General features: G+C 44.1%; 1 protein-coding gene across 2 annotated transcripts in view; it reads right to left on the bottom strand.

Moving 5' to 3' along the window:
- AFF3 (ALF transcription elongation factor 3) overlaps nucleotides 1-26,350 on the bottom strand; it is a 487,926-nt gene that overhangs the window by 68,139 nt on the left and 393,437 nt on the right. For both annotated transcript variants that reach the window (XM_063458843.1, XM_063458853.1), the window contains exons 8-10: nucleotides 12,120-12,291; nucleotides 9,388-10,407; nucleotides 5,871-6,001 (exon numbers count right to left, since the gene is read on the bottom strand). In XM_063458843.1, coding sequence (XP_063314913.1) covers nucleotides 5,871-6,001; nucleotides 9,388-10,407; nucleotides 12,120-12,291 — 1,323 coding nt within the window. The remainder of the gene's footprint in view (nucleotides 1-5,870; nucleotides 6,002-9,387; nucleotides 10,408-12,119; nucleotides 12,292-26,350) is intronic.

The following is a 26,350-nucleotide window of genomic DNA, read 5'->3' as shown; positions in this document are numbered from 1 at the left end:
TTCCTTGTAATGCCTTCATAAGTAATTGTCAGTGTGCTAATGCTTTTCCTAAGTAGGCAATTGACATTCTTTTTAAGATGTTGTTGACCTTTTATAGTGCAGATTATCATTTTAAATGCAGACAACACATTTTTCCCAACAGCATTAACTTCTTAACTTCCAAAGACAGTCAATAGAACTAGCACTTTTATAAACACTGATAAAGTTATATATAAAAAGAAGCAAATTATTGTAAAAAAAAAAAAAAAAAAAGTATTGTGATTACAGTTTACAAAAATCCTTTAACAAATTTGACATAATAAATAAATGCCTTATAAAGGGCTGTTTTCAACAGTTATTTGAATGTATAACAAATACTAGAAAATTAAGTAACTAAATGATAAGTTATTTGGTTAACCAATATGGCCCTCCAGTATACATTTGTCATATTTACTCTCTAATAAACATTGGCTCCTGCTCTCACGTTTATGCTCTCAACCAATCTCTGCACTGCAGGGCTTAGCTCAGGAGAGCTCATAGAAACTGTTACAGAAGCAGTGCAGGCAGGGAGTGGTGTCCAGCGGATTCCAGGTAAGATGTCTAAAACCAGCATCGGAACTAATGACACTGTGACCATAATGAGGCCTGTAACCTAGTAGGTCCCACGAGGTGGGCATGTCTGATATGGGGCCTGGTCAGGCACTGCAGTCCTTTAACAGGATGGCCAGATCCCTGTCAGATCAGCAGTTTTGCTGTAGTGCTCGGAGCAAGTATTGGTCACATCCTCTCAGGTAACAGACCGCTGCACAGGGAGGCAGAAAGAGGAAGGGTAGAGAGCCTGGATCAACCTTTGTGGAGTGCTACTATTTAGAACGGTGAGGAATGTACTGTTCACTAAGAGCAGCATTGCATACGGACACATTGCTCTCTGAGAAATAGAACTAGAGCATTATGCCATTAAGGTTTACTTCCTATATGTAAGTGTGAGGGAAAGCTGCAGTGTGTACAGCTATAAGGCACCAATGTGATTGCGGTAACCATCTAATGGCAAACATTTAAAAACGTGCGGTAGGGTGGGACTTTGAGTGCACTTACACTGTTTCCATCAGATAACAATTATTAAACCGATTAATGTGTATCTCTGCCACTGCTATAGCTCTCATAAAGAAAGATTAGATTTGTATTCATTAAAAGTGCTTAAGGAGGGGGGGCGGGGCCTGACTGGCATGATTTAGCCTCTCCAGCTGACTCTTTGACCCACAAACCTAACTCTAGGGCAGTGATGGCGAACCTTTTTGAGCCCGAGTGCCCAAACCGCAATACATGCCACCTTTTTTTTTCCTTAAAGTGCCAACACGGCAATTGCGTGTGTGTGTGTGGGGGGGCGTGTGTGTGTGGGGGGGTGTGTGTGTGTGTGGGGGGGTGCGTGTGTGTGTGGGGGGGAGGTGCGTGTGTGTGGGGGGGTGCGTGTGTGTGGGGGGGGCGTGTGTGTGGGGGTGCGTGTGTGTGGGTGTTGTGTGTGTGTGTATGAGGGGTGCTGTGTGTGTGTATGAGGGGTGCTGTGTGTGTGTGTATGAGGGGTGCTGTGTGTGTGTGTATGAGGGGTGGTGTGTGTGGGGGGGTGCTGTGTGTGTGTGGGGGGTGCTGTGTGTGTGTGGGGGGGTGCTGTGTGTGTGTGGGGGGGTGCTGTGTGTGTGGGGGGGGGGTGCTGTGTGTGTGTGTGTGTGGGGGGGGGTGCTGTGTGTGTGGGGGGGGGGTGCTGTGTGTGTGTTTGGGGGGGTGCTGTGTGTTTGGGGGGGGTGCTGTGTGTGTGTGAGGGGGGTGCTGTGTGTGTGTGTGTGAGGGGGGTGCTGTGTGTGTGTGAGGGGGGTGCTGTGTGTGTGTGTGTGAGGGGGGTGCTGTGTGTGTGTGAGGGGGGTGCTGTGTGTGTGTGTGTGTTTGGGGGGTGCTGTGTGTGTGTGTGTGTGTGAGGGGGGTGCTGTGTGCTGTGTGCTGGGGAGATAGGGGTGGTTCTGGGGGGGTAAGGGTACTTCTGGGGGGGTAGGGGTGCTGTGGGGGGGTAGGGTGCTGCTGGGGGGGTAGGGTGCTGCTGTGGGGGTAGGGGTGGTGCTGGGGGGGGGGTTAGGGGTGGTGCTGGGGGGGTTAGGGGTGGTGCTGGGGGGGTAAGGGTATTTCTGGGGGGTAGGGGTGGTGCTGGGGGGATAGGGGTGGTGCTGGGGGGGGTAGGGGTGGTGCTGGGGGGGTAAGGGTACTTTTGTGGGGGGGGGGGTAGTGGTGCTGTGTGTCAGTATCCCCCCCCCCCCCTCCCTCCTTCTTACCTTTAATGAAGTGTGTGTGGGGGGGGGGACACAGCCATCCCTGGTGGTCCGGTGGTGGTGCCGTCATCCCTGGTGGTCCGGTGGTGGCAGGCAGTGCTTCCGTGTTGGGAGGCAGGGGGAGGGATCTGTGATGCTGATCCCCTGTCCTCCTGCGCGATGCTGTGTGGAGCGTTGCCATGGTAACGCTCGGCAACGCTCCACACAGCATCGCGCGGGAGGACAGGGGATCAGCATCACAGATCCCTCCCCTGCCTCCCGACACGGAAGCAGAGTAGGCGCCTGCCGTTTCGGGCAGGCAGGTGCCTACTCTGCAGTGATGGCGGACCTGTGGCCGCGTGCCCACAGAGAGGGCACGCGTGCCATAGGTTCGCCATCACTGCTCTAGGGGATCCTGCTAATAAATTACAATCCCCAGGCTATCAGTCAGCATTTTTGACACCACTTACCTCGGTCAGCACCCAACCGGGGCAATCCTGTGGCCTACTCTGTGACAAGGGAAAGAGGGAGGCGGGAGTTTATTGCACATATTAGTACTTAGTTATCTCTCCTCTTGTTTTGCCTTGCATATCTTGTCTTGTTTTATTTTGTATTCCCAGTTCATGTACAGTCCTGTCCTGTTCATGTTTCCCTCATGTCTTGTGTACATGTTCTGGGTTCTGCTTTCTATCCTTCTCTGGTTCTGCGTTCTACTAGTTTTGTCTTGTCTTATCTTGTTTGGTGCCTGTTCTAGTCTCACCTTGTTTCTAGTACTGGATACATACCTGTTGCAGAGCCTCCATATCCAGATCCTGGGAGGTCTGCATATATTCCTCTAGTTGCTGGGATCCGCAGAAGCTGCATCATGGCCCTGGTATGTGGCTGTACAAACCCTGGTGCTCAACACCAGGGGGTGTGTGGTTACCCTGCACCAGGCCCTGATTGTTTCATTTCTACGAGGTTGACTCTGATCATCATCAGGCACTCAGGGGTCCCGGTCTCTGTACCGTCAGCCGTGACAGTAACAGTGCAAAGTGTTTCTATAAAGTGGCTGGCAACCATAAATGGCAAGGACCTAGCAAAGTTCTATGTGCAGTGTTGTGTTTATGCAACTGATTTACAAATATAAGAAGAAAATAGATAAACAGGTAATATAAAAATCTAAATTTCAGTTCTTGCTGGTGATTTATTTTCCAGTCTCACTACCTTATTAGTAGTGTGTGTGTGTGGAACTGCACTCACTCCCATAAATCTGAGCCAGGGTGCTTGCTGAACCGGAATCAAACTATCACACTATAGCCACTTATCTAACTCTAACACAGTTTAACACTGGTTTAAATCCTATACACTTTGCACTTTTCTATCACCTACAGTGATTATAGTCGAATTTTTGTCTCTTTAGAAGTTTTAAATTATGTAGATATACACTTCGACTCCAAATGAGTAGTTTTAGCCTATTTAAGGTCATTTTTCTATATACACTTTCTTCTATATATATAGCAATTCTGTGAAACAAATTTGATGTGTTTTTATGTGTTAAAGGACCACTCTAGTGCCAGGAAAGCATACTCGTTTTCCTGGCACTAGAGTGCCCTGAGGGTGCCCCCACCCTCAGGGACCCCCTCCCGCCCGGCTCTGGAAAGGGGAAAGGGGTTAAATCTTACCTTTTTCCAGCGCTGGGTGGAGAGATCTCCTCCTGCTCTCCTCCTCCGATCCTCCTCTTCTCCTCCCCGTCGGCTGAATGCGCACGCGCGGCAAGAGCTGCGCGCGCATTCAGCCGGTCACATAGGAAAGCATTCATAATGCTTTCCTATGGACGCTGGCGTGCTCTCACTGTGAAAATCACAGTGAGAATCACGCAAGCGCCTCTAGCGGCTGTCAATGAGACAGCCACTAGAGGACATAGGGGGAAGGCTTAACTAATTGATAAACATAGCAGTTTCTCTGAAACTGCTATGTTTATAAAAAAATTAGTTAACCCTAGCTGGACCTGACACCCATACCACTTCATTAAGCTGAAGTGGTCTGGGTGCCTAGAGTGGTCCTTTAAGGATACTTAATATTAATACTCTGCGATCTTGATTAAGGATCTCTACTCGATAATGGAAATAACCTACTTAAGGGCATCTCTTTATACACACCTTCTTCTATATATGAAAACTCTTTGAACTTGATGTGCTTTATGTGTTAAGGATACTTAATATTAATACTCTGTGATTTTGATTAAGGATTTCTAATCGATAATGGGAATTTCTGTACTCGTATACTCTGGTCTTATTTTTATATTGTATTTATGTTGTATATGTGTATTTTATGTCCTATATACACTTGGATGTTATGTCAGTATCCATATAAAATTAATATATACATTTCTGTTTCCTGTATCAACAAATTAATAAGTCTTTCAAAGCTTGTTTGTTATTGGCAATTAAGTATTAGACTCTCTTTCTAATTAATGTAATTAATTAAGTATTGTTGATAAGTAGTATACTACTTCCAGCTGTTAAACTACTTGCTTAGGATACTGATTCACATGTGAATTTTATAATTGTTATTGTTTACAGTTTGTTATATATATATTGTAAAATTGATGTATGTATGAGCTTAACAAAGACCTCTGGGGTCGAAACGTTGCTGTTGTGGTTCCTATTAAAGTACCTGTCTTGAACCAAGGAGTGCCTGGACCTCTATTACTTTACCTTATAAGTTAGTCATCAATGGACCACAACTTATATTTTACTAAAAAGACCCTTTCATGTGTCAAGTCTCCCATGAAAGTTCAGCTGCAGAGATTGGCAACCTTTAAAGTGAACCTGTTATGGAAAAAAAACAACTTACCTGAAATCGCTCCCATACAAATTGAATACACTATATATATATGGTATATGATAATACATAGTGTATTCAATGTTAAATATAAATATCTACTCACTTTTTCTCTGTTCCAGTGCTGCTTTGTGTGTGTTATTCATCATGTAACACCCACCTTCTAGCCGTCCTCCGCATCTACAAAAAATCTTTGATTTGACCTGCTTGGGACACATTCCCAAGCAGGGCAAGTCTTGTCAGTGACGTCGGCACGCTGTCTTCCTTGCCGCTGGACCGGAGTTACGTCACTAGAAGTGCCGGCTAAAGAGTTTCCATAGCAACCACAGTGCATGTGCTGTAGTTGCTATGGGAGGAGAGCAGAGGGACCTCCTTTGCGAGGTCTCTTCTGCTTTCCTTTATCAGTCAATGTCTCATCATGAGCTAGAAGAAAAATATATTTTTATATAGATTTTTCTTCTAATTTATACGTTTACTATCAAAACTACTAGCACAATGTAAAGATACAATCTTATGTTCAATCTAATGCCATGAGTTGTTACATTACAGGTGTCCTTTCAAGTCAGAAGGAAGTTAATGGAAGTCCGGAAGAGTGATAGGAAATGTTCTGATATTAGTGAATCTGCTTGGGATCCACTGCTTGCTCCATTCCGGTTCCATTCAACCAGAACATCATTTTAGCTGCCAGGATAGCTGCTTGCAATTTAGTGATTAACTCTGTAGTCAAACAAAGAATTGGGTGAGTTCTACTGTGGGTTAGATGCTCCATACCTGTTGAAGTTTGTTCTGGTTGTTGTGCGCTTGTTAATGGAATCTGAGTTGTCAATTGAAAGAGTTGGTTGCATACAGCCATCCTTTTCCATATAGTTTTTCTTCACGTCCTGAGAACACTCATTTTCAAACTACAGAAAATAAAACAGGTTCACTTATTTTTATGATGTTCATTGTATACCTATCATGCACAACTGGGAGAACGGGGATGAATACTTGTACATCCAATGTATTCACAATTCCTGCAATAATCCTCTTTTGAATGGGAACTGTCAATTCTATGGAATTTATACAACTGGATAAAACATATACAGGGTTATTCACTAAAATAAATATTGTCAGGAATTCAAAGTGAATTTCAAATTTTGGACCAAAAGAGCCGAACTGGAAGCATAGCCGACTTGGAGACCTTTTTTTTTTTTCTTCATTTCAGCTATTTTAGACTATTATCTAGAACTCACTTTTATTTCCCAACAATTTTTTTTTTAGTAAAAAAAAAACAAAAAACAACAACAACCCTATATAAATAGGATAATAATAACATGGGAAGTGACAGTTCCCCTTTAAATTAAAGGTATTCACCATGATTTACCAAGAGGTGTAAAGAGTCAAACTGCTGCTAAAACAAGTTACAATCCGAGCCAAAATAAAGATCTGTGATAATTATACTGTAATATTAACCCTTTCAGTGCCACAACAGAGAGCGGCTGGATGGACCGCTCTCTCCTGTGGTACTGAAATCAAAACTAAAGTTAGATATAATTATTTCTCTCTATTAAAAATAATGACATAGAAAAACATGGGGTTCCAAGAATTTGGGGACTAACAAGCGAACCATACTTCTTTCTCCGTCTGGTGGGCTTAAACATAATAAATATACATGTCAAACAAAAAATATCAACTCACATGTGATAGAGCTATGACCAGCTCTAGGTAAAACAGCATGCAGTAGTATAAAATCCTAACTTGCAGGATAGGATAGGATAGGATATAAGTGTCGTTTGCCCTACTTTGTATTACCATATTGCACTATTGGTTCATCTCTGGCTTTGCTTCCTTTTCATATACTGCTTTTAAGCAAAGCTACCAATAAAGTTCCAAACCAGATCTAGAAGATCTACTGCTGCCTTTGAGACTGTGCCTTACCATTTGGTATTTTTTATCCTTTCAAGTTTTATTGTAGACTTTTTATTGCTCTTATTGCTTTCATTGCTCTTAATACAATATACCCTTGTGTTTGGAGTATTTTTCTTGGCGCTACCTGTATATTTTTTGTTTGACCTGTTCTAGTTTTCTTGGGAGTTGGAGAAATTCCCCTATTATCAGGTGTGCTGCCTCCCATCCTAGTGTTTTTAGTTCGTTTAGCGTTGCTCTATTCCTTGTTCAATAATAAATTTGCATACATACACTCATAAATCTACTTCCAATTAAAAAAAATATAGAGATAAATATAATTTTCTGTGTTTTTTTAAATAATGGTGTGGCTCTTACATTGATAATAGCCTCTTCTATATAAACTTAAAGCATCTCTATTGTCTTTCCATATATCGGTTTAAATAAGTTTATTTTTGACAAATCAATTAAATTTACAAGCAGCATAACTTTAAGTATGCAACACCTGTAGGGAACACCTACAATAACCAAGCACCATTTATAAGTAATTAAACAGCTTTAGAACAGTTTGACTTGGGGGCGGGGCCTGACCAGCATGGCGGACGGTCGCAGATTGCTGGAGGTCCCGAGCAAGATGCTGGCCCAAGCGACATATAGAGACTCCAGCGGCATGCGACCTGACCCAAACGGGGATATATCTGTCACAGAAGGCGGCTGGAGTGCCCCGGTCCGCAAAACCGGGATGCCGGCTGCCAAAAGCGCTACAGTGTGGTTGCGGCCTGGCGGGAGCTGCGGGCGCGGAGTCGGCCGGTCTCCCGCCCCTTGTCTCTTCCCCCGGCTGGACCACAGAGAATCCCGTTCCCCCCCCCTGGACCGGGGGGGAGATCCCGGTCCACACTCCACAGTCTAAGATGGGGATGGTCCCTGACAGACAGCACATCAGGAGCATGGAAGGCAACCCGACGCACGAGATGGCGGACCCACTCACCAACCACAGCCAAAACACAGCGGCTAACCGCCGAAAGCAGACCGAAGCCCCAGAGGAGCCTAACGGCAAAGCTGGATGCTGTTCTGGAGGCCTTCTAGGCGAAGCTGGCTGCAAGAGTGGTGAGCCCCAAATGGGAACCCCAGGCGCAAGACCAGAGGCGGAATGCACAAAATGGCCACGGACCGTGCGGAGGCGTCCAGGGGCGCCCAGCACCAGTCCCAAGCAACAAACACCCCTCCGGGCCGAGAGTCACTAAGAGAATGGCCCGCCGGCAGCGACCAAACAAGAGGAGCAAACTACCCACACCTGCACGCCGTCACATAGAGCGATCAGCGCTGAAGGAGGGGAGACCCCTGCAGGGGCGACTATACAGAAGGTAAAGTGCAGCAACATACAAACTGATTCAGAGAAAGTTGCCAATACAGACCAAACCTGGAGTCCCTTTGACCACTCAGCAATACTGGCCTCTACATTTGTTTAAGCCCCTGAGGGACTGCCTCGCAGATTTCCAGCGCTTCCCAATATCAGGAGTCGGCTGAACGTGGACTTAACATGTCCTCCTGTGCCCAAGTTACCAGACCCTCCTATGCAAACTGTTAAGTGCTATAACTCATTATTTACCTTGTCTCCTCAGCCTTTGCTCTATGTCACTCCACCACACTCACCTTACTCGCCTGATATACTCCTGTCTGTCACACTTATATGTCTCACTAGTCTTAACCTCCTTCTGACAGAATAATCTTGCACACAGTAGGATCTCTCACGGTTACACAAATGTATGTTTATTTTAGTCTGCATAGCTTGTATAATCTCTGAACACACAACTATCACTTAAACATGCTTCCATAAACCGGATACTCTACTGTAGTTTACTACTATATCCCTAGCCTGTTATCTCTCATAAATATATAAAATGTGCTGTTTTACTTGCCATGACAATGTTTGCTGTTATGCTGCTTGTCACTGCTATCGTGCCGTTACAAGCATTTATGTTATTCAATGCACGTGAAAAATAAAGAATTTAATAAGAACAGTTTGACTTCTTAGCTAGGGGCCATTAGGTATCATTCCCCACAACCACTACAGCCTCCAGATAGCTCTCTTTAAGAGCCAAGTCTCGCAGTGCAGGGCCTAGCAGCTCATTGAATGAGAGTGATCAAGTGACACTCTCAGCCGGGGAGCTGGCGCTTAGCTCAGGGGAGCTAATTCAGGCATCTAAAGAGGGGCTGCTGGTTCTACTGTAGGCAGGGGATGCTGCCCAGAGGACCCCAGGTAAGAAGTCAAACTGTGTTTTAAAATGGGTACAAGTGTGTGTATATAAAGTTTTACAATTTGCTGAATTTTGTGCTTTTTTCATAATGCACCCTAGCTGATTACATTTTTATTCAATTTATTATATGTAATAAGCACACCTACCTTCCGCTTCCTTCGCATTTTCATCAAAGTACTATCTGACACTGAGGTGAAACCTCCATTTTGAGGTGATGAGAGTGCCTCTTTTCTATTGGAATTCATGACAAAGGTTTCGTGGGAAAGTCCTTCTGGAATTCTTGATAAAAGCGTTAAATCAATTCTGACCCACAGGGACTTTACTTCATCACTGCCCTTCAAAGAATGCACATTATCATTCCTGCCAAAGGGAACTAATGTATACAATTGTTCTTCCAGGTCCTGAGTTATATCGCTTGTAGTCCTAGAGTTGGCAAAGGCCGTTGTACAGCAAGAATTAGGCTTGACAATATTATTATTCCCACAATCTTTTAATCTGCAGTTATTTTCAGTTTCAGATAATGCGGTCGATGATATACTTTTGGAAAGAGGAGACACCTCTAGTTCAGTTTCTCTGCCATCATCTAAAGATTGTGATAAAGACTCAGAGAATTCCTTTTCTTTACGAACGAATCTGCTGGGTCCCCTTGCCTGCTTACGCTCACACCCAAGTATAGCTAGACTAGCTTCTTTTTTGTGCAAACCCCTGCTACAAATTAGTCTATTTTTAGTTAGTTCAGCAATATCACTTCCCAAATTTCCTTGGCTTAAGGAAGTATCAAATGATGTGTTGCAATTCCGATTTTCACCACTAGATGTCCTTTCTGCCCTCCTTGTTAGCTTTCGGCAAATTGGACGTCTCCGAGAAGTGCTTTCTGTAGGAAAGGAAAGTGTAATGGGAACAGAAGTTTTTACTCTTACTACTTTATTTGATGGGACTGTGCAAGTTGTCCTTTGCCTTTGGTCTTCGTTCCCAGGGTTTTCGATATCCTTGCTGTTGGAAATTGTTTTACAATCATCAATAACTTTTTCACAACCTTTTAGAGATTCCTTGTCCCCATCATAAGACAGGCCACCATGCGTATGATTGAGGATGGAACTCCGGTGTGGATTAACTTTATTTAGCCATTTATCCAACTGCCACTTATTCGATGTTGGAGGTTCAGGCTGTGCAAAAAGAATAAAAAAATATATATGTAATGTTGCACCCAGTATATAATATTATTTTCAGTAATACAGAACACAGATAGACTGCACTATCACTTCATAGAAAAAACCATAGCTGTAACCTTGTTTTAAATATTTGGCACATAATGGATTGTATCAACACAGTAGGTCTTACCCATCCTTCTTGATTGTAACTATCTACTTGAAGTTTCAAATAAAGATTTTTTTTTTACATTTTATATAGACCAACATGATATGCTATTTCTCTACATACCAAGAATAATATATTATATATTATAACATATATTATGTTAAGTATATTGCAACACAATATTTCATTTAATAGTGGAAGTGTTAAATTAAATACTTTGTTGCAATATACTTAACATATGAGATATTATAGATCCAGAGCAGGCATCTCAATATCTGCCTCAGATGTTGCTGAACTACAATCCCCATGATTCTCACACCAACTATTGCAGTCAAAGAATTCTGGGAGTTGTAGGCCATCAACAACGAGGGAAGGGGGTTGAGCTTGAGATCAATGCTCAAGGGTGTCCAACTCATTAATTACATGAGCAGTGTCATAAACCTTTCCTTAAGGAAAGTAAAATTTTTAGTACTAAACAGATCAGGTACAATCATCTATAGGAACCACAATTATTTATGTTCCACATTACACTTTAAAATCCTCAGAACAGTCCTGCTTTTGGTGGGACAGTCCCGATTTCGGGGACTCGCTTTAGTTCCTGGTGTCCTGCATCCATAGACTCTAGGAAACTGTCCCTAGCTAGTACAGCGCAAGCGCATGCGTAGATGTGCTTGGACTGTGCAATGGGCCTTAGGACCATGCAGGAAGTGCTATAGTGGCCCTGCATGGTCCTGAAAGCTGGGGGCCAACCAGACAGCTGTCAGTGGACAGGCCTGCTAATTTTCTAGGCGTGCCCGCACATTATAGACATCAAAAGTGATACAGGTCGCTTAAGTGATGATGACCCCTCAGGGCCCCACACACCCTGTCCTGATTACGTACCTCACACATTGCTGAGCATCTAGAGCACATACAAAAACTTTGCACTGTAATATATGTAGATAATATAAAATATGAATAATATTAAATTGCTATTTCAAATAGCAAATCATGTTTATGTCCATTCCGCATGCAATCATCCCTATAGTGAACTAGATTACCTTTGTGCAGTCTAGGGCCCTAATCTTTGGCAAAAAAGGACAGAAATGCCCCAGTATTGCCCGAGACTGGTGGGAGTTAAACTTCCTTGTGGCAGCTGCTGCCATTTTAATTTAGCTAAATCAGTGACAGCCTTTAAAATAGTTGGCGTCTGGCACTGTCACACAAACTAATCCCAGCTAGACGTGGGACATATTTCCCCTGTATATCTCAGTGCTGCCCTTTGAGTGTTACTACTGCCTTACACTACCCTGAGTCCTATTATTAACTCTAACTTCAACCCAACTCCAATTGCAACACACTAACGTTTATAAAACATCCTGCCGTATCATTAAAACAGTTACCTGAAGTTTCAGCTGTATGACTCTTCTGCAGTTCCCTCAAACTTTACAACTTTTCTGGTGCAAGAGAAAAATCAGAACACACTTGATCTCGCTCCTTATGCTTAAACAAAGAAGGGTATTTACAAGCACCGTATTCCCTTTACTGCTTTGGGTTTACAAGAAGACCAAGGAGCCCTTACCTCAGGACTGTCGAAGCCAGAGGGCTTGCAGTTTTCGCTGTCGCTGGAGCTGCTGGCACTCTCCGAGTCGGATTCAGAGCTAGTGTCAGATTCGCTGGAGCTGCTACTCGATCCTTTGATGGAGACCAAGGAGGGATGGCTGCTGCATTCCTGAACCACAGCACTGCAAACACTGAGGAGACAGAACACGCAGGAACAATGAGCGTCTTTGTACTATTATCATAAACACTCCATGTTACACATGTTAACCATTTTAAATATCGATTAAAGCTCATTATAAAAATTTAGTCACTCTAATGCAATAAAAAGTATTTTTTTTTTCTCAATGACACTTTCCTATTGAAACCTTTTACTCTGCTACTCATACTTTCTTAATAGTCTAGAAAAATGCTATTATATATCAGCAGTTATTATTAGCTGTTTAAATGTATTAGAAGGCTGAATCATCAGTAACATCATCAGCTGCCAGCTATTTATAGCATCGCCACAGTATCCACATTACACATTAATACGGTATATAAAAAGACTGTACCAAGTGATGCTCTTCATTGTAAATGAGCAACCATAAATTGAATGTCACAATGCTGTGTGTGTCACATACTCCTCTATGCATACAAAATTATTCACTTTTAAAAAGCTGAATTCAAATGTAGCACATAAGTAGGGTAACCATGCATATTCTGCCGGATTGGTCATAACCCAATTACTTAAGCTAATATACTCATTCTTCTGAATTCTACATAGTACAGGGCACGTGTCTTCACGTGCTGCCCATCAATATGTATGTGTGATATGTGTCCTGATACATGGTGGAAATGGTAACCCTACACTGTACTGCACTTTCAAAATGTCAGCTTTATAATGGTGTTCATGCACCGTTACAGCACCTGTAAGTAAAGGAACACTCTTGCTACAGGGGTTACGATGCCAGTTTGTGCTCAGAACGTAACAAAACAAAACAAAAAAAACAGAGAGAACATAAAGAAAAAAATTTAAACCAGCTAGGTGAAGTAACAGTTCCAGGGCATGGTAAAGCTGATGTCATCTTTCTGTTTTTCAGGTCATGTGAGAGTTCGAAGTGCCTGCTCTTGGGGTAAATGGCTCGACAGTAGACGGGTCCCAGATTACTGGGCTGGCTGGTGCCAGTTGTGCTGGTGCCAGTGGTGTGAGGTTCATGGTGGTCAACATTGCAGGGATTTCTTCTTTGGATCGGAGTATATGAACTGTCCCATTCCAGGTCACTTGTAGGACCCCTAAGGGTCCCCATCGGCAGGGTATTCCCGCCGTACGTAGTTGAGTTGTAAAAGGTGCCATGGTCCTGCGCCATTGCGGGGTAGCCTTGGAGAGATCTTGATAAAATGAGAGTTGTGAGTCCTCAATTGTACAGGAGTTTTGCATCGCAGGGCAGACATGAGGTGGGTTCGGTCTGCATAAGAGGTGCATTTCAAGTGGTATTTTTTGGAATTCCAGAAACTCTGTAGGCCCCATTCAGGGTCAGGTCATCTTCTTGGCCATCCCTGGCGGTAATATAGTGGCCAATAGCCTCTGGGTATAATAAGGCAATTAATTTTCATGTGGTTGCGGCGGTTATAATCCTCCAGCGTGGTTAGTTGTATGAGCATGGAGTGCTGGTTACTTTGAAGCTGGAGGACCGATTGATTGTACCTCTCGTACAGTGTCCTCTGTGGCCTGTGCCTTGGTGGCGACTGCCTGGATCTCCTGCTGCGCGAGAGCACGGTCTGCAGACATCATTCTGTGGAGGTCTGTCAGCAACGCCCTGATATCGTCCTTTGTTGCTGACCCCCCTGTGATTATTTGTTTAGATCCTGTCTGAATACTTAATTACTGCAAGAGGAAAAATACCATATAATGCACAATACTTTTTATTACTTTTGTATAAATGTTTCTAATAAATCTTACACTTGTGTTTGGTAGCACATCAATAGCAATAAAAATAAATACTGTATTTTTAGTTAAATCAAAAGTATTTGTGATTTTAGTTATATTACAATGAAAGGACGTAGGCATCCATAAAATCTCTCAAAAAATAACACAAATAAATAATGTTTCAACTCATTTGTTTTTTTAATCTAAAATATGTATTTCTTCCCTGTGGTCAGGCTGACATACAGCTTTTCTCAAACTCTGATCTGTACTTTATTTGACATTTCTTTTCTACTGTTCTTAGTCATTCACAAAGTCTTTTAAATCTGGTACATTTTCTTTCCATATTGGAATATGACATTTTATTCTGTGCTTACAATCAATTACACGCCTGATACTTCACTCTAGGCTGAAAATGAAGTAACTGCCGATGGATGATAAATATGATGTCAATCCACTAACTTGTGTAGTTGCTTTTTGTTTAGAGGACTGAGTGTTCCACGGTATCAGTTCATCTGTACAGTACTGTGAAATTGTTTATTGTAATATACTCCACCCCTTGTCCCCACACCCTAAAACCAAAGTGGCCTTCTGAGCTGAGAGGTGGTATTATTTACATGTTTTACGCACTTAAGGAACAAAAAGGCCTTGGGCAGAACAACTATAAAAACCTGGAATTTCTTGAAGAATGAATGAATGTTGTGATTTGACAGCTAACTTCAAAACTTGAAGTTAAAATAAAGTTTTCTAGAAATAACTTTGCAACTTTTTTTTTTATTTCTGCTATTTTAGATTTCAAAACTGTTATAAAAGTTGGCAATAACGAACACATATGTAAAGAGCACCTAGGGCAGTATCCATTTACTATCTTTCTGGAAAAATTATGAGAAATGAAATGTCAACTAGACTTGTCAATTCGAATTAAGACCAGTTTTGGTCAATTTGCCGAATTCCGTATCCCCAAAGCATCATATGGACGTAAAACCAAGCAAGCAACAAGTGCGATGGCCAAAAATTTGGGATTACAAATTCTGCCTGTGGTGCCAAGAAAAGGATGGCTGATGAGAAAACATATGACTGATGGTTAGGGGTAGGCATGTGCATGGGAACATTTTTCGGTTCGGTTCGGCATTCCGAAATTCGGGAATTCGGCACGTCAGAACTTCGGAATTTCGGTAACTTCGACACTTCGGAACTTCGACACTTCGGAACACCGGAATTTTGGAACTTCTCTTTCAGCCGCTTGGTAGATAACTCCCTAATTCCCACGGTATTAGGGAGTTATCTACCAAAAGGCTGAAAGACCTGAATTGGTCTTTTAGCCAAATTTACTAATACTAAGTAAAGATTACTTAGTATTAGTAAATTATGCCCCTACTCGCTATACCGCTATACCGCTATACCGCTATACCATGATATTCATCGCTATACTTGCAGCAATGTTGCTCCCTACTTCCCACAATGTTGTTCCCTAGACTCAACGCAATGTTGCTCCTCCCCCATTGATTAAGAAGAACACCCTCATCATCCTCATTTAGAGATAAGGTAAGGGATATAATTTGGTTTGTGTTTAGGCTTGTAGAGGATGTAGAATATGTTGCCTGCTGACACTCCGTGATATACATTTTTGACGCTGTTGGAATTTCTGCACATCTTTTGGACCTTGATGCTCAAAAATTTCTCTGCATCATTTCAACAGCAAACCTCTTTGGGCAAACGTCTAAATCACCTCCTATATTATAATTTCTTGGAAAAATGTATTTTTACTTGATTCGTTTTATTTTCTAACATTTTTGGAGGTGTTTAAACTGGATGAGATGAGATGAATCAGTAACTTTAATTAACTTTTCAAAAGTATTTTCCAAGAGTGCTGATAACTAGAAGACTTAAATTACTGCTGTCACTATCACTATATTTGAATAATTCCAAGTCTTTGAATGATTATACTGTACTAAACAAGCATGCAAACCAAGCTGAATACACACCATGATTTCTGACACAAAAGTGTCAGGTCAAAAGGAGAATCCACTCATTCAGTAAGAAGAATCCAGGGATAGATAGACTTTCAAGATCTTCACCAAATAGAAAAATGAAAAAGGGTATCAAAGGAACATGGAAAGTAATTTTGTATTGCATTTTTGTAGAATTGTAAAGATTAGTTTCCCTATGTATACCATGGGGAAATTCATGCCAGTATGGGTTATGGGTAGGCAAATTCATTTAAAAAAAGATTTTTTTGACTCTCTATATTGTCTCTCCTTTAACATCCCAATAATGTATCTGCCATATCCCTTCCACTAGTGTCCCTGCCCCTATCCCACAACATTTATGAGTCTGCCCCTAACCCTCTGCCATTAGTGTTCCTGCACTAACCAAATGCCATTAGTGTTTCTGCTTTAATCCCCCCCATTAGAGTCCTTGCCCATAAATCACCTCATTAGTGTGTCTGCCACTAACAAAATCCCACTAGTATATCTGCATTAACTCTCCATTTTTGTCCCTGCCAATAACCAACCCCCATTAGTACCACACTAGTGTCCCTAACCCACCTCTTGGTATTCCTGTACCTACCAAACCCATTAGTGTCCCTGCCCTTAACTCACCCCATTAGTGTCATTGCCTCAAACCCACACCCATTAAGTTTCCCTGGATTAAGCCTCCCCCATTTGTGTCACTGTCTCTAACTGTCCTCATTAGTGCCCCAGCACCTAGCCACTTCCATTGGTGTCTCTACCCACAACCTACACCATTAGTGTCCAAGCCTCTAGCCCACCTCCATTAGTGACTCTGCATTAAAGCACCCCCATTTGATCCCGTCCCTAACTACCCTCATTAGTATACCTGCCCCAACCTACCCCATTAGTGTCCCTGCCCCTATATCTCCCCATTAGTGTCTTTTCCCCCACTTATCTCATTAGTATCTCAGCCCTAACTCACCAAATAGTTTTTTCCCCTCATACCTCCACATTTATCCTCCTACTACACGACTCCAGGTCTCCAGACAGCCAGAGAGCAGACATGCGATAGGTCCCACCTTGGGAGATAGACAGCGGGACAGACAGCAGCTTGATCCCTGCTACAAAGTAAAGGCAGCCTCCAAAGATTTCAGGCACTCTGTCCGCCCCATGGAACATGAGGCCACAAGCTCCATGTAGCAGGGCGCAAGCAGCAGGGCTAAAGATTAAAACTACCCCCACTTCCCCCCTACTTTAAACGAAATTCGCAAATCCACATCAAGAAAGCAGCGCTTCGCTACCTATGAACACACACCTTAGAGGTAGCATGCACATACTGGGCCAGACCCGACACATCTGCAGTTACATCGGCACTTGTCGATATGTAAGTAGTAAAAGGTCACAGGTTCCAAATTCCAAACCTATGTTTAGCGAGCAGACTATTATTTTTCAACTAAGCAATGATACATCTTACCGTTTAGGAAAGTGCCAGATATCTACTGTTATTTTTCTTACGCTTCCACTTTGTTTACCAATTAAACCACCTGCGTGTGGCTGAAAGTAAACTCTTTACACTTATTATTGTTACACACCTGTAAAATGCAGGTAAAAACAAAAGAAAGATTGTCAAAATTTAAATTTTTTTAAATAATAAATAAATAAAACTGTCACCCGGTTCCCAGAACTGTATGTTCCAGGCGCTGAGGGATCGGAATTCTACATCCCTATATGTATAGTCTAATTTTTGTTTCATAGAATTTATGCAACAATAGCTGTTTTGGAAAAAGAATTCCAACTTTCCTATAGTCACAGCTTGGCTATTTTAGCCTAGATGTTCACATTTTGAGGACATTTGCTGCAATTTTGAGTTTTGTGGCTAAACCCCCTACATCAAACCTTGCTCCTCTTTTCTTCCAACATTTTCACCAGAGAAATGGATTTGTCTGACAGGGCTTCTTTTGTCCCTTTGCATTTATGCAGTATGACTGAAAATGATGACACGCATCCTTCTAGCCCACTGTACAGAATGCTTTGTTGTCCAAACTTTGAGTAGTATATGTGGAACTGCACTCATTCCCACAAATCTGAGCGAGCATGCTTGCTGAGCCGGAATCAAACACCAGATTTCCAAACATTAGTAAAGTAATAGAGGTCCAGGCAGGGCCGGCCTTAGGGGTGTGCGAGCTGTGCGGCCGCACAGGGCGCCATGGCAACAGGGGCGCCATGGGGCCGACACAGCTTGCAAGTTCTACTGACAGGCAGGCTGTTTTAGAGATTGCAAGGCGCCAGGACTCTCCTCTCACCTTGCAGATGGAAGACTAGCTGAGCTCTCCCTGCAGTGTCTTCCTTGCTGTTAGAGTCAGAGACCGAGAGTGCACACGGGGGATTTCTGACTTCACACTGTCTGCAGGAGATTCAGTGAGTCATGGGAGGCGGAGTTATGCTCTCTACTCCCACATAGAGAATGGTTGCCTGCCACTGAACAGCTCTGCGAGGGAGTGACCAGGAAGATTAACACCTAACACTCCTGTCCAGCACAAAATGGTAAGTTAATAAAATGGACACAATTTTGGGTGAGATGAAAGCACAGTATGAGGGAAATAGAGATTGGGAGACAGTGTGACAGAAGGACTTTGATGATGAAGTGGGTGTCATGTGGTTAATAGAGGTTAGAAATGGAGGGGGGACAGGGGGATAATAGGGATACAAAAGAGGTAATACTTGAGGAATGGGGTTGAATAGGGACAACAGAGATTAGAACTGGGAAAAGCACATGGGGATACTGGGGATACAACAGTGGTTAGAAATTGGGGAGATGGGATAAGTGAGAGATGTGTGGATATAAAAGAGAAACAGCTGGGCTAGAAGTAGGGGGAGACACAGTTTGGAAAGTGTTGGTATAAGGAGAGACAAATAGGATACAGGATAAACTAGAACTGGTGATGGGAAATGAGTGATAGACATGGGCGTAGGAACCGGGGGGGATGGGGGGGACGTATCCCCCACAGCAAATCATGCGGGGGGGACAGGTAATGGGGAAATCCCCCCCAGCTCCGCCGGCCCCCCTTTTGCTGCAGCCGCCCGAGCGCTCTGCAGAGAGCCTCAGGCGGCTGCAGCTCTGCCCGGGCTGGTGCGTCCATGAGGGCTCACCGCCCGGGCGCAGCCAGAGGAGAGGGGCTGACAGGAGGGAAGCGCTCAGCGCTCCCTCCTGTCACTCCCTCAATGTAGCGTGGCCGAGCGCGGTATAGTCCGCCGGTACAGGGAGCATCTGTCTCCTGTACCCGGCCGGACTAAAAGGAAGTGAACACTGAGTGTGCACTTCCTGTTAGTCCGCCGGATACAGGAAACAAAAGCTCCCTCTACCCGCGGACAGTACACAGCTCGACCACGCTACAACACAGGTAGGGGAGGGGGGAAGAAAGAAACATAGAGGGAGGGAGGGGGGGGGGAAGATAAAGAAACAGGGAGGGAGGGGGGGGAGATAAAGAAACAGGGAGGGAGGGGGGGGGAGATAAAGAAACAGGGAGGGAGGGGGGGGAGATAAAGAAACAGGGAGGGAGGGGGGGGATAAAGAAACAGGGAGGGAGGGGGGAGATAAAGAAACAGGGAGGGAGGGGGGGAGATAAAGAAACAGGGAGGGAGGGGGGAGATAAAGAAACTGGGAGGGAGGGGGGAGATAAAGAAACAGGGAGGGAGGGGGGAGATAAAGAAACAGGGAGGGAGGGGGGGGGAGATAAAGAAACAGGGAGGGAGGGGGGAGATAAAGAAACAGGGAGGGAGGGGAGAGGATAAAGAAGCAGGGAGGGGGGGAAGAAAGAAACAGGGAGGGGGGTAAAGAAACAGGGAGGGGGGATAAAGAAACAGGGAGGGAGGGAGGGGGGGATAAAGAAACAGGGAGGGAGGGGGGGGGAGATAAAGAAACAGGGAGGGAGGGGGGGGAGATAAAGAAACAGGGAGGGAGGGGGGGGATAAAGAAACAGGGAGGGAGGGGGGGGAGATAAAGAAACAGGGAGGGAGGGGGGGAGATAAAGAAACAGGGAGGGAGGGGGGGGGATAAAGAAACAGGGAGGGAGGGGGGGGAGATAAAGAACCAGGGAGGGGGGGGAGATAAAGAAACAGGGAGGGAGGGGGGGGGAGATAAAGAAACAGGGAGGGAGGGGGGGAGATAAAGAAACAGGGAGGGGGGGAGATAAAGAAACAGGGAGGGAGATAAAGAAACAGGGAGGGAGGGGGGAGATAAAGAAACAGGGAGGGAGGGGAGAGGATAAAGAAGCAGGGAGGGGGGAAGAAAGAAACAGGGAGGGGGGGTAAAGAAACAGGGAGGGGGATAAAGAAACAGGGAGGGAGGGAGGGGGGGATAAAGAAACAGGGAGGGAGGAGGGATAAAGAAACTGGGAGGGGGGGAGAGGATAAAGAAGCAGGGAGGGGGGGAAGAAAGAAACAGGGAGGGAGGGGGGTAAAGAAACAGGGAGGGAGGGGGGATAAAGAAACAGGGAGGGAGGGGGGATAAAGAAACAGGGAGGGAGGGGGGGGAAGAAAGAAACAGGGAGGCGGGATAAAGAAACAGGGAGGGAGGGGGGATAAAGAAACAGGGAGGGAGGGGGGATAAAGAAACAGGGAGGGAGGGGGGATAAAGAAACAGGGAGGGGGATAAAGAAACAGGGAGGGAGGGGGGGATAAAGAAACAGGGAGGGAGGGGGATAAAGAAACAGGGAGGGAGGGGAGATAAAGAAACAGGGAGGGAGGGGGGGATAAAGAAACAGGGAGGGAGGCGGGGGGAAGAAAGAAACAGGGAGAGGGGGAAAAAACAACAGGGAGGGGGGGTGATAAAGAAACAGGGAGGGAGGGGGGTGATAAAGAAACAGGGAGGGAGGGGGGATAAAGAAACAGGGAGGGAGGGGGGGAAGAAAGAAACAGGGAGGGGGGATAAAGAAACAGGGAGGGAGGAGGGGGATAAAGAAACAGGGAGGGAGGGGGGGAAGAAAGAAACAGGGAGGGGGGATAAAGAAACAGGGAGAGGGGGGAAAAAGCAACAGGGAGGGGGGTGATAAAGAAACAGGGAGGGAGGGGGGATAAAGAAACAGGGAGGGAGGGGGGAAGAAAGAAACAGGGAGGGGGATAAAGAAACAGGGAGGGGGGGATAAAGAAACAGGGAGGGGGGATAAAGAAACAGGGAGGGGGGATAAAGAAACAGGGAGGGGGGATAAAGAAACAGGGAGGGGGGATAAACAGGGAGGGAGGAGGGGGATAAAGAAACGGAGGGAGGGGGGAAGAAAGAAACAGGGAGGAGGGGGGATAAAGAAACAGGGAGGGAGGAGGGGGTAAAGAAACAGGGAGGGAGGGGGGATAAAGAAGCAGGGAGGGAGGGGGAAAGAAACAGGGAGGGGGGAAGAAACAGGGAGGGGGGGAAGAAACAGGGAGGGGGGGAAGAAACAGGGAGGGGGGGAAAGAGGGGGAGAAAGAGTGACAAGGGAGGGGGAGAAAGAGTGACGAGGGAGGGAGGGAGGGAGGGAGGGAGGGGGAGAAAGAGAGTGACGAGGGAGAGAGATTGACATCCATCACACACTCACACAATCATGCCACCCTTACACACACAGAAACACACAATTCATCCTTACACACACTCAATGCACCCCGTGCACACACACACACACACACAATCACACAATCATGCAATCCTTACACACACAGAAACACACAATGCATTCCTTACACACACTCAATGCACCCCGTACACACACTCAATGCACCCCTTACAGACGCACACACTGCATCCCGTACATACACAGAATCACACCTTGCAGCCCTTACACATACAAACACAGATTCACACAATGCATTACTTACACACATATCAGGACATCCCCTACACACTCCACCCCCTGTGAACAAACTCATTGGTGGAACGTGAAGGTGGACCCTGGGACCCAGACCTTGAGCTGTGTAAAGGGCCCCCCAAAAATGGAGCTGCTTCCCGTTCTCACAGGACATTGATTTTTGGGACCAGTTACAAACAGCCTCCAGAGAGCCTGTTCTACACCAGACCAGTGGAGCCAGACGGCAGCTAGAGCCCATCACCATCCTCATCTGGTTGTAAGTAGGCAATCTAGTATATTATTTGTGGCACTAATCTCTAATTTACCTCACATTAAAAAAAAAAAATAGTCCCCAGAACCACTGCAGCTTAATGTAGTGGTTCTGGTGTCTATAGCCTGTCCCTGCAGGCCTTTTAATGTAAACACGGCGGCACTCCAGCACTGGCGTTAGTTAACATGGCAGAAAAATAATTGGAAAGGGTTAGGGGGGCTACTAATAAGGATAGGGGGAGAGGGGTAGGTAGAAAAATAATTGGAAGGGTTTAGGGGGGCTACTAATATGGATGGGAGGAGGGGGGAGGTAGAAAAATTATTGGAATGGGTTAGGGGAGTACTAATATGAATGGAAGAGGTAGGGTGGGTTCTAATATGCATGGAAGGGGTAGGGGGTTAATATGCGTGGAAGGGGTAGGTGGGGTTCTTTTGTGCATGGAAGGGGTAGGGGTGGTTCTAATATTCATGGGAAGGGTAGGGGTGGTTCTAATCAGGAGGATCCCGGCGCTGTATCTGGGTAAATAAAACCCCTTCCTTGTAGTGACCCTTTAATGTTATTATTTAATCATTTATATAGCGACTGCAAATTCCGTAGCGCTGTACAATGGGATAAACAACTCCTAGTTTTAGAATATACCCGGCGAGTAAAAATGCTATCCCCCCCAGATTTTTTTGGGTTCCTACGCCCATGGTGATAGATACAAGTATGGAGATGTGTGTGCAGAGCATGAGTGACAGTTATAGCAAAGGCTAGGTGAAAGACACCAGTGAGGGAAGGATGGTTAATAGACAAGCAGGAGAGAGATGGATTAAAATAGACAAGTGTGAATATGAGTAGAATGATAAACATAGGAACTATATGGGAAGAAACACATTGGGGAGTAATGGAGGAGAGACAAATAAGCAGAAATAAGGGAGAAAGATATGTGAGAATATAAGGAGATATAAACCTGTGAGAAAAAGGCAAACTAGTTAAAAAATGTAAATGTATGCACATTTTCAGTCTCTGCATTTACACACACGACCACACCCAAACAGTTACAAACATACACAGTTTCATCTATATTTTTACACACAGAAACCAACATTCCCCACAGGTACTCACCTAATACAACGTAGACGTAATCTAAAATCACAAACACTGACACTACAAACAGAGAACAGGAAGTGGCCAGAGAGGGATGTGGCCAGGGGGCGCTGTGAAAATATTTTGCACAGGGCGCCTAAAGGTCCAAGGCCAGCCCTGGGTCCAGGCACTCCTTGGTTTAAGACAGGCACTTTATTAGGAACCACAACAGCAACGTTTCGAGCCCAAAAGGTCTTTGTTATTAGGAACCACAACAACAACGTTTCGAGCCCAAAAGGTCTTTGTCCAAACTTGTACAAACTACAGGGCTTTATTCAACTCAGCAGGTGATTGGACTTCTTACTAAGGTGTACACAGTAGGATGGAAGTTATAGAACTCAACTTGAAATAGAGTTTATTTGTTACTGCCACTGACAATACTTCAATTCTCCACATTGCAAAGTGGTTAATTTGTCAAAGTGGTTGGCTTGACAAATGCCTCATTGAGCTGAAATGTTGCAGGGTTCATATTCTGGTAGGGGGGAAAAACAGACACACACATTTTTCTTTCATATGTCAACTGGTGTTGCTCTTATCTGTAATTCCTGTTGCTATTTTGAGGAATTGGGGGCTTCCTGGATTACTGCTTGAAGGACAAATTAATTTGTGTGCCGGTCATCCTTATATACTATTAACATTTAAAGTGGGTCTGTCATCATTACATTAATTTATTTCACTGAATAATTTAAAATGAATACATTCCTGGTTAAATGCTGAACTGAAGGACAGTGCCAGGGACTACAGATACTATAACCACTTCAATTACATAAAATAGTTACAGTGCCCCTTTAATCTCTCCTCATTCTGCTCAGAGCACACTTTATAAACTCATCTATCAATCAAGCTATACAACATGGGGAGCAAGTTAGCATTCTGATATTAATTTTAAATAATTCCTATATTTATACAAAATAACTTAAAAACTGGACACATTAGAAATAAACGCACACCTACAACATATACAGATTTAAGATTTTATTATGTAAGAAAAAGGATAATCTCCTTTAACCCCTTAAGGACACATGACGTGTGTGACACGTCATGATTCCCTTTTATTCCAGAAGTTTGGTCCTTAAGGGGTTAAAGAAGTCCCAGGAGCATCCAGAATTTGGGATTAATCTCTATTCTTTAAATAATTAGACACTAGATTTTCGATCAACCAAAGTAAATTCATAAGGCTCACTGTAGAATAGGTAAATCACTTCCAGGTAGATTGCCGTTGCACAGCACAAAAAGATCTTTAAATTTATTCTCTGGAACAATTTAAGCATCACGTTTTCCTGAGAAGTGTCAAAATAAACAAACAAACTAAATAAATAAAAACCTCTTTGGATGCATTTAATGGATGATAAAATGATTACTCAGCAGACAGACAGCTGTGCTGGAAAAGACCAGATTTCACTGTATACCTTCATCCGACTGCCAAATGTTTGCTGGTGCGACCAGATAAATGGGACAACAGCAATGTTTCATTTGACCTGCTTGCAAGAAAAATAAAGTGATTCTGGCTCTTACTTTCCTTTATTAGCTTGGCATGAGTAAAGGATACAGAGTGCTTGAATAGCATATATTTTTGTTAAAACCGAACTGATTAGAATTTACTTTTTAGCACTAAAACAGTATTAAAGAACAAAGCAAATTTTTACTTGCACAACAGACTATATTATTAACTAAACTGATATAGAACTCTAGTTTTGCCAGTCCCAACCCATATTGGCAACTCCTTTATATGTGGTACAGTTTAAGGAATAATTCCATTAAGAGTAATCAACAATTCTGGACATATTGCTCATGATCATTGATAATAGTCTGACAACTGTAACCACAAGCTTTTACTGAACTCCATGCCGTAGATCAGTGATGGCGAACCTTTTTAAGCCTAAGTGCCCAAACCGCAATACATGCCGACTTTTCTTTCTTCAAAGTGCCAGCACAGCAATTAAACCTGAATACTAGGGTTCAAGTTTTTAAAAAAAAAACAACTCTTACAGTTGTCCGAACTAATTAACATCTTTTGTTTTAAAAGAAGAACACAACAACGGAGAGTTCAATTATACAAATGATAAATAATGATATAAAAAATGGATAAAATGAAGCTTATATTTATTAGTATCTACAACAAATGCAATATATACATATAGACTGCTGAATACAGTCACAGACTACTGAACACATTCACACACCGACACACAGCCAGGCTGCTGAATACGTACACACAGTCAGCTGAATACACACACACAGACTGCTGAATTCACACAAACTGCTGAATACACAGTCAGGTGAATACACACACACAGTCCGCTGAATACACACACACAGACTGCTGAATACACATACAGACAGACTGCTGAATACACACACAGAATGCCAAGTACACACAGACTGCTCAATACATACATACAAACACACACACACACACATACTGCTGAATACACACACACACACAGACTGCTGAATACATAGAGACTGCTGAACACACACACACATACTGCGTTGAGGGGTGCAGTGCATGTGTTTGTGTGTACGGGTGCGGATTGCTGTGTGTATATCTGAGGGGTGCTGTGTGTGTGTGTTGGGGGTGCTGTGTGTGAGGGGGGTGCTGTGTGGGGGGAGAGGGGTGCTGTGTGGGGGGAGGAGTGCTGTTTGTGTAGGGGGTAGGGGTGCTGTGTGGGGGAGGAGTGGTGCTGTGTATTTGTGGGGGGGGGTGTTGTGTGTATGGGGGGGTGGTAAAGATACATAAAAAAGATACATAAAATCTTTACCCCCCCTTTCTTCTTACCTTTGGTGAAGGACGGGGGGGGGGGGGGCGGACACAGTGGTGCGGTGGTGGTAAGTATGTGTCTGGCTGCAGCTCTCGTGTCCTCCCGTGCAATGCTGTGTGGAGCATTGCCATGGAAACGCACGGCAACGCTCCACACAGCCTGCTCGCGGGAGGACAGGAATGCTGCTTCCCAGATTCCTTCCTCTGCCTCAAGGTCCTGCCGACACGAAAATCCTTAGAATGGCCGGACTAATATGTTAAAGACAGAGATTTTTCAAGGGCTAGCAGAGGTAAAGGAAGCCAGAAATACACAATATCATTAAACAAGCCAAGTCAGGAAAACCAGAAATCAGAATAGTCAGGAATAGCCAAGGTCAAAATACCGGAAATATCAAAGACAGGACAAGAAAACGCGT

This window comes from Pelobates fuscus, chromosome 1 (assembly GCF_036172605.1).
Source record: "Pelobates fuscus isolate aPelFus1 chromosome 1, aPelFus1.pri, whole genome shotgun sequence".
NCBI classification, from domain to species: Eukaryota; Metazoa; Chordata; class Amphibia; order Anura; family Pelobatidae; genus Pelobates; species Pelobates fuscus.
Note: the sequence above shows the minus strand (reverse complement) of the source record. Positions and strands in the feature narration are given on the sequence as shown.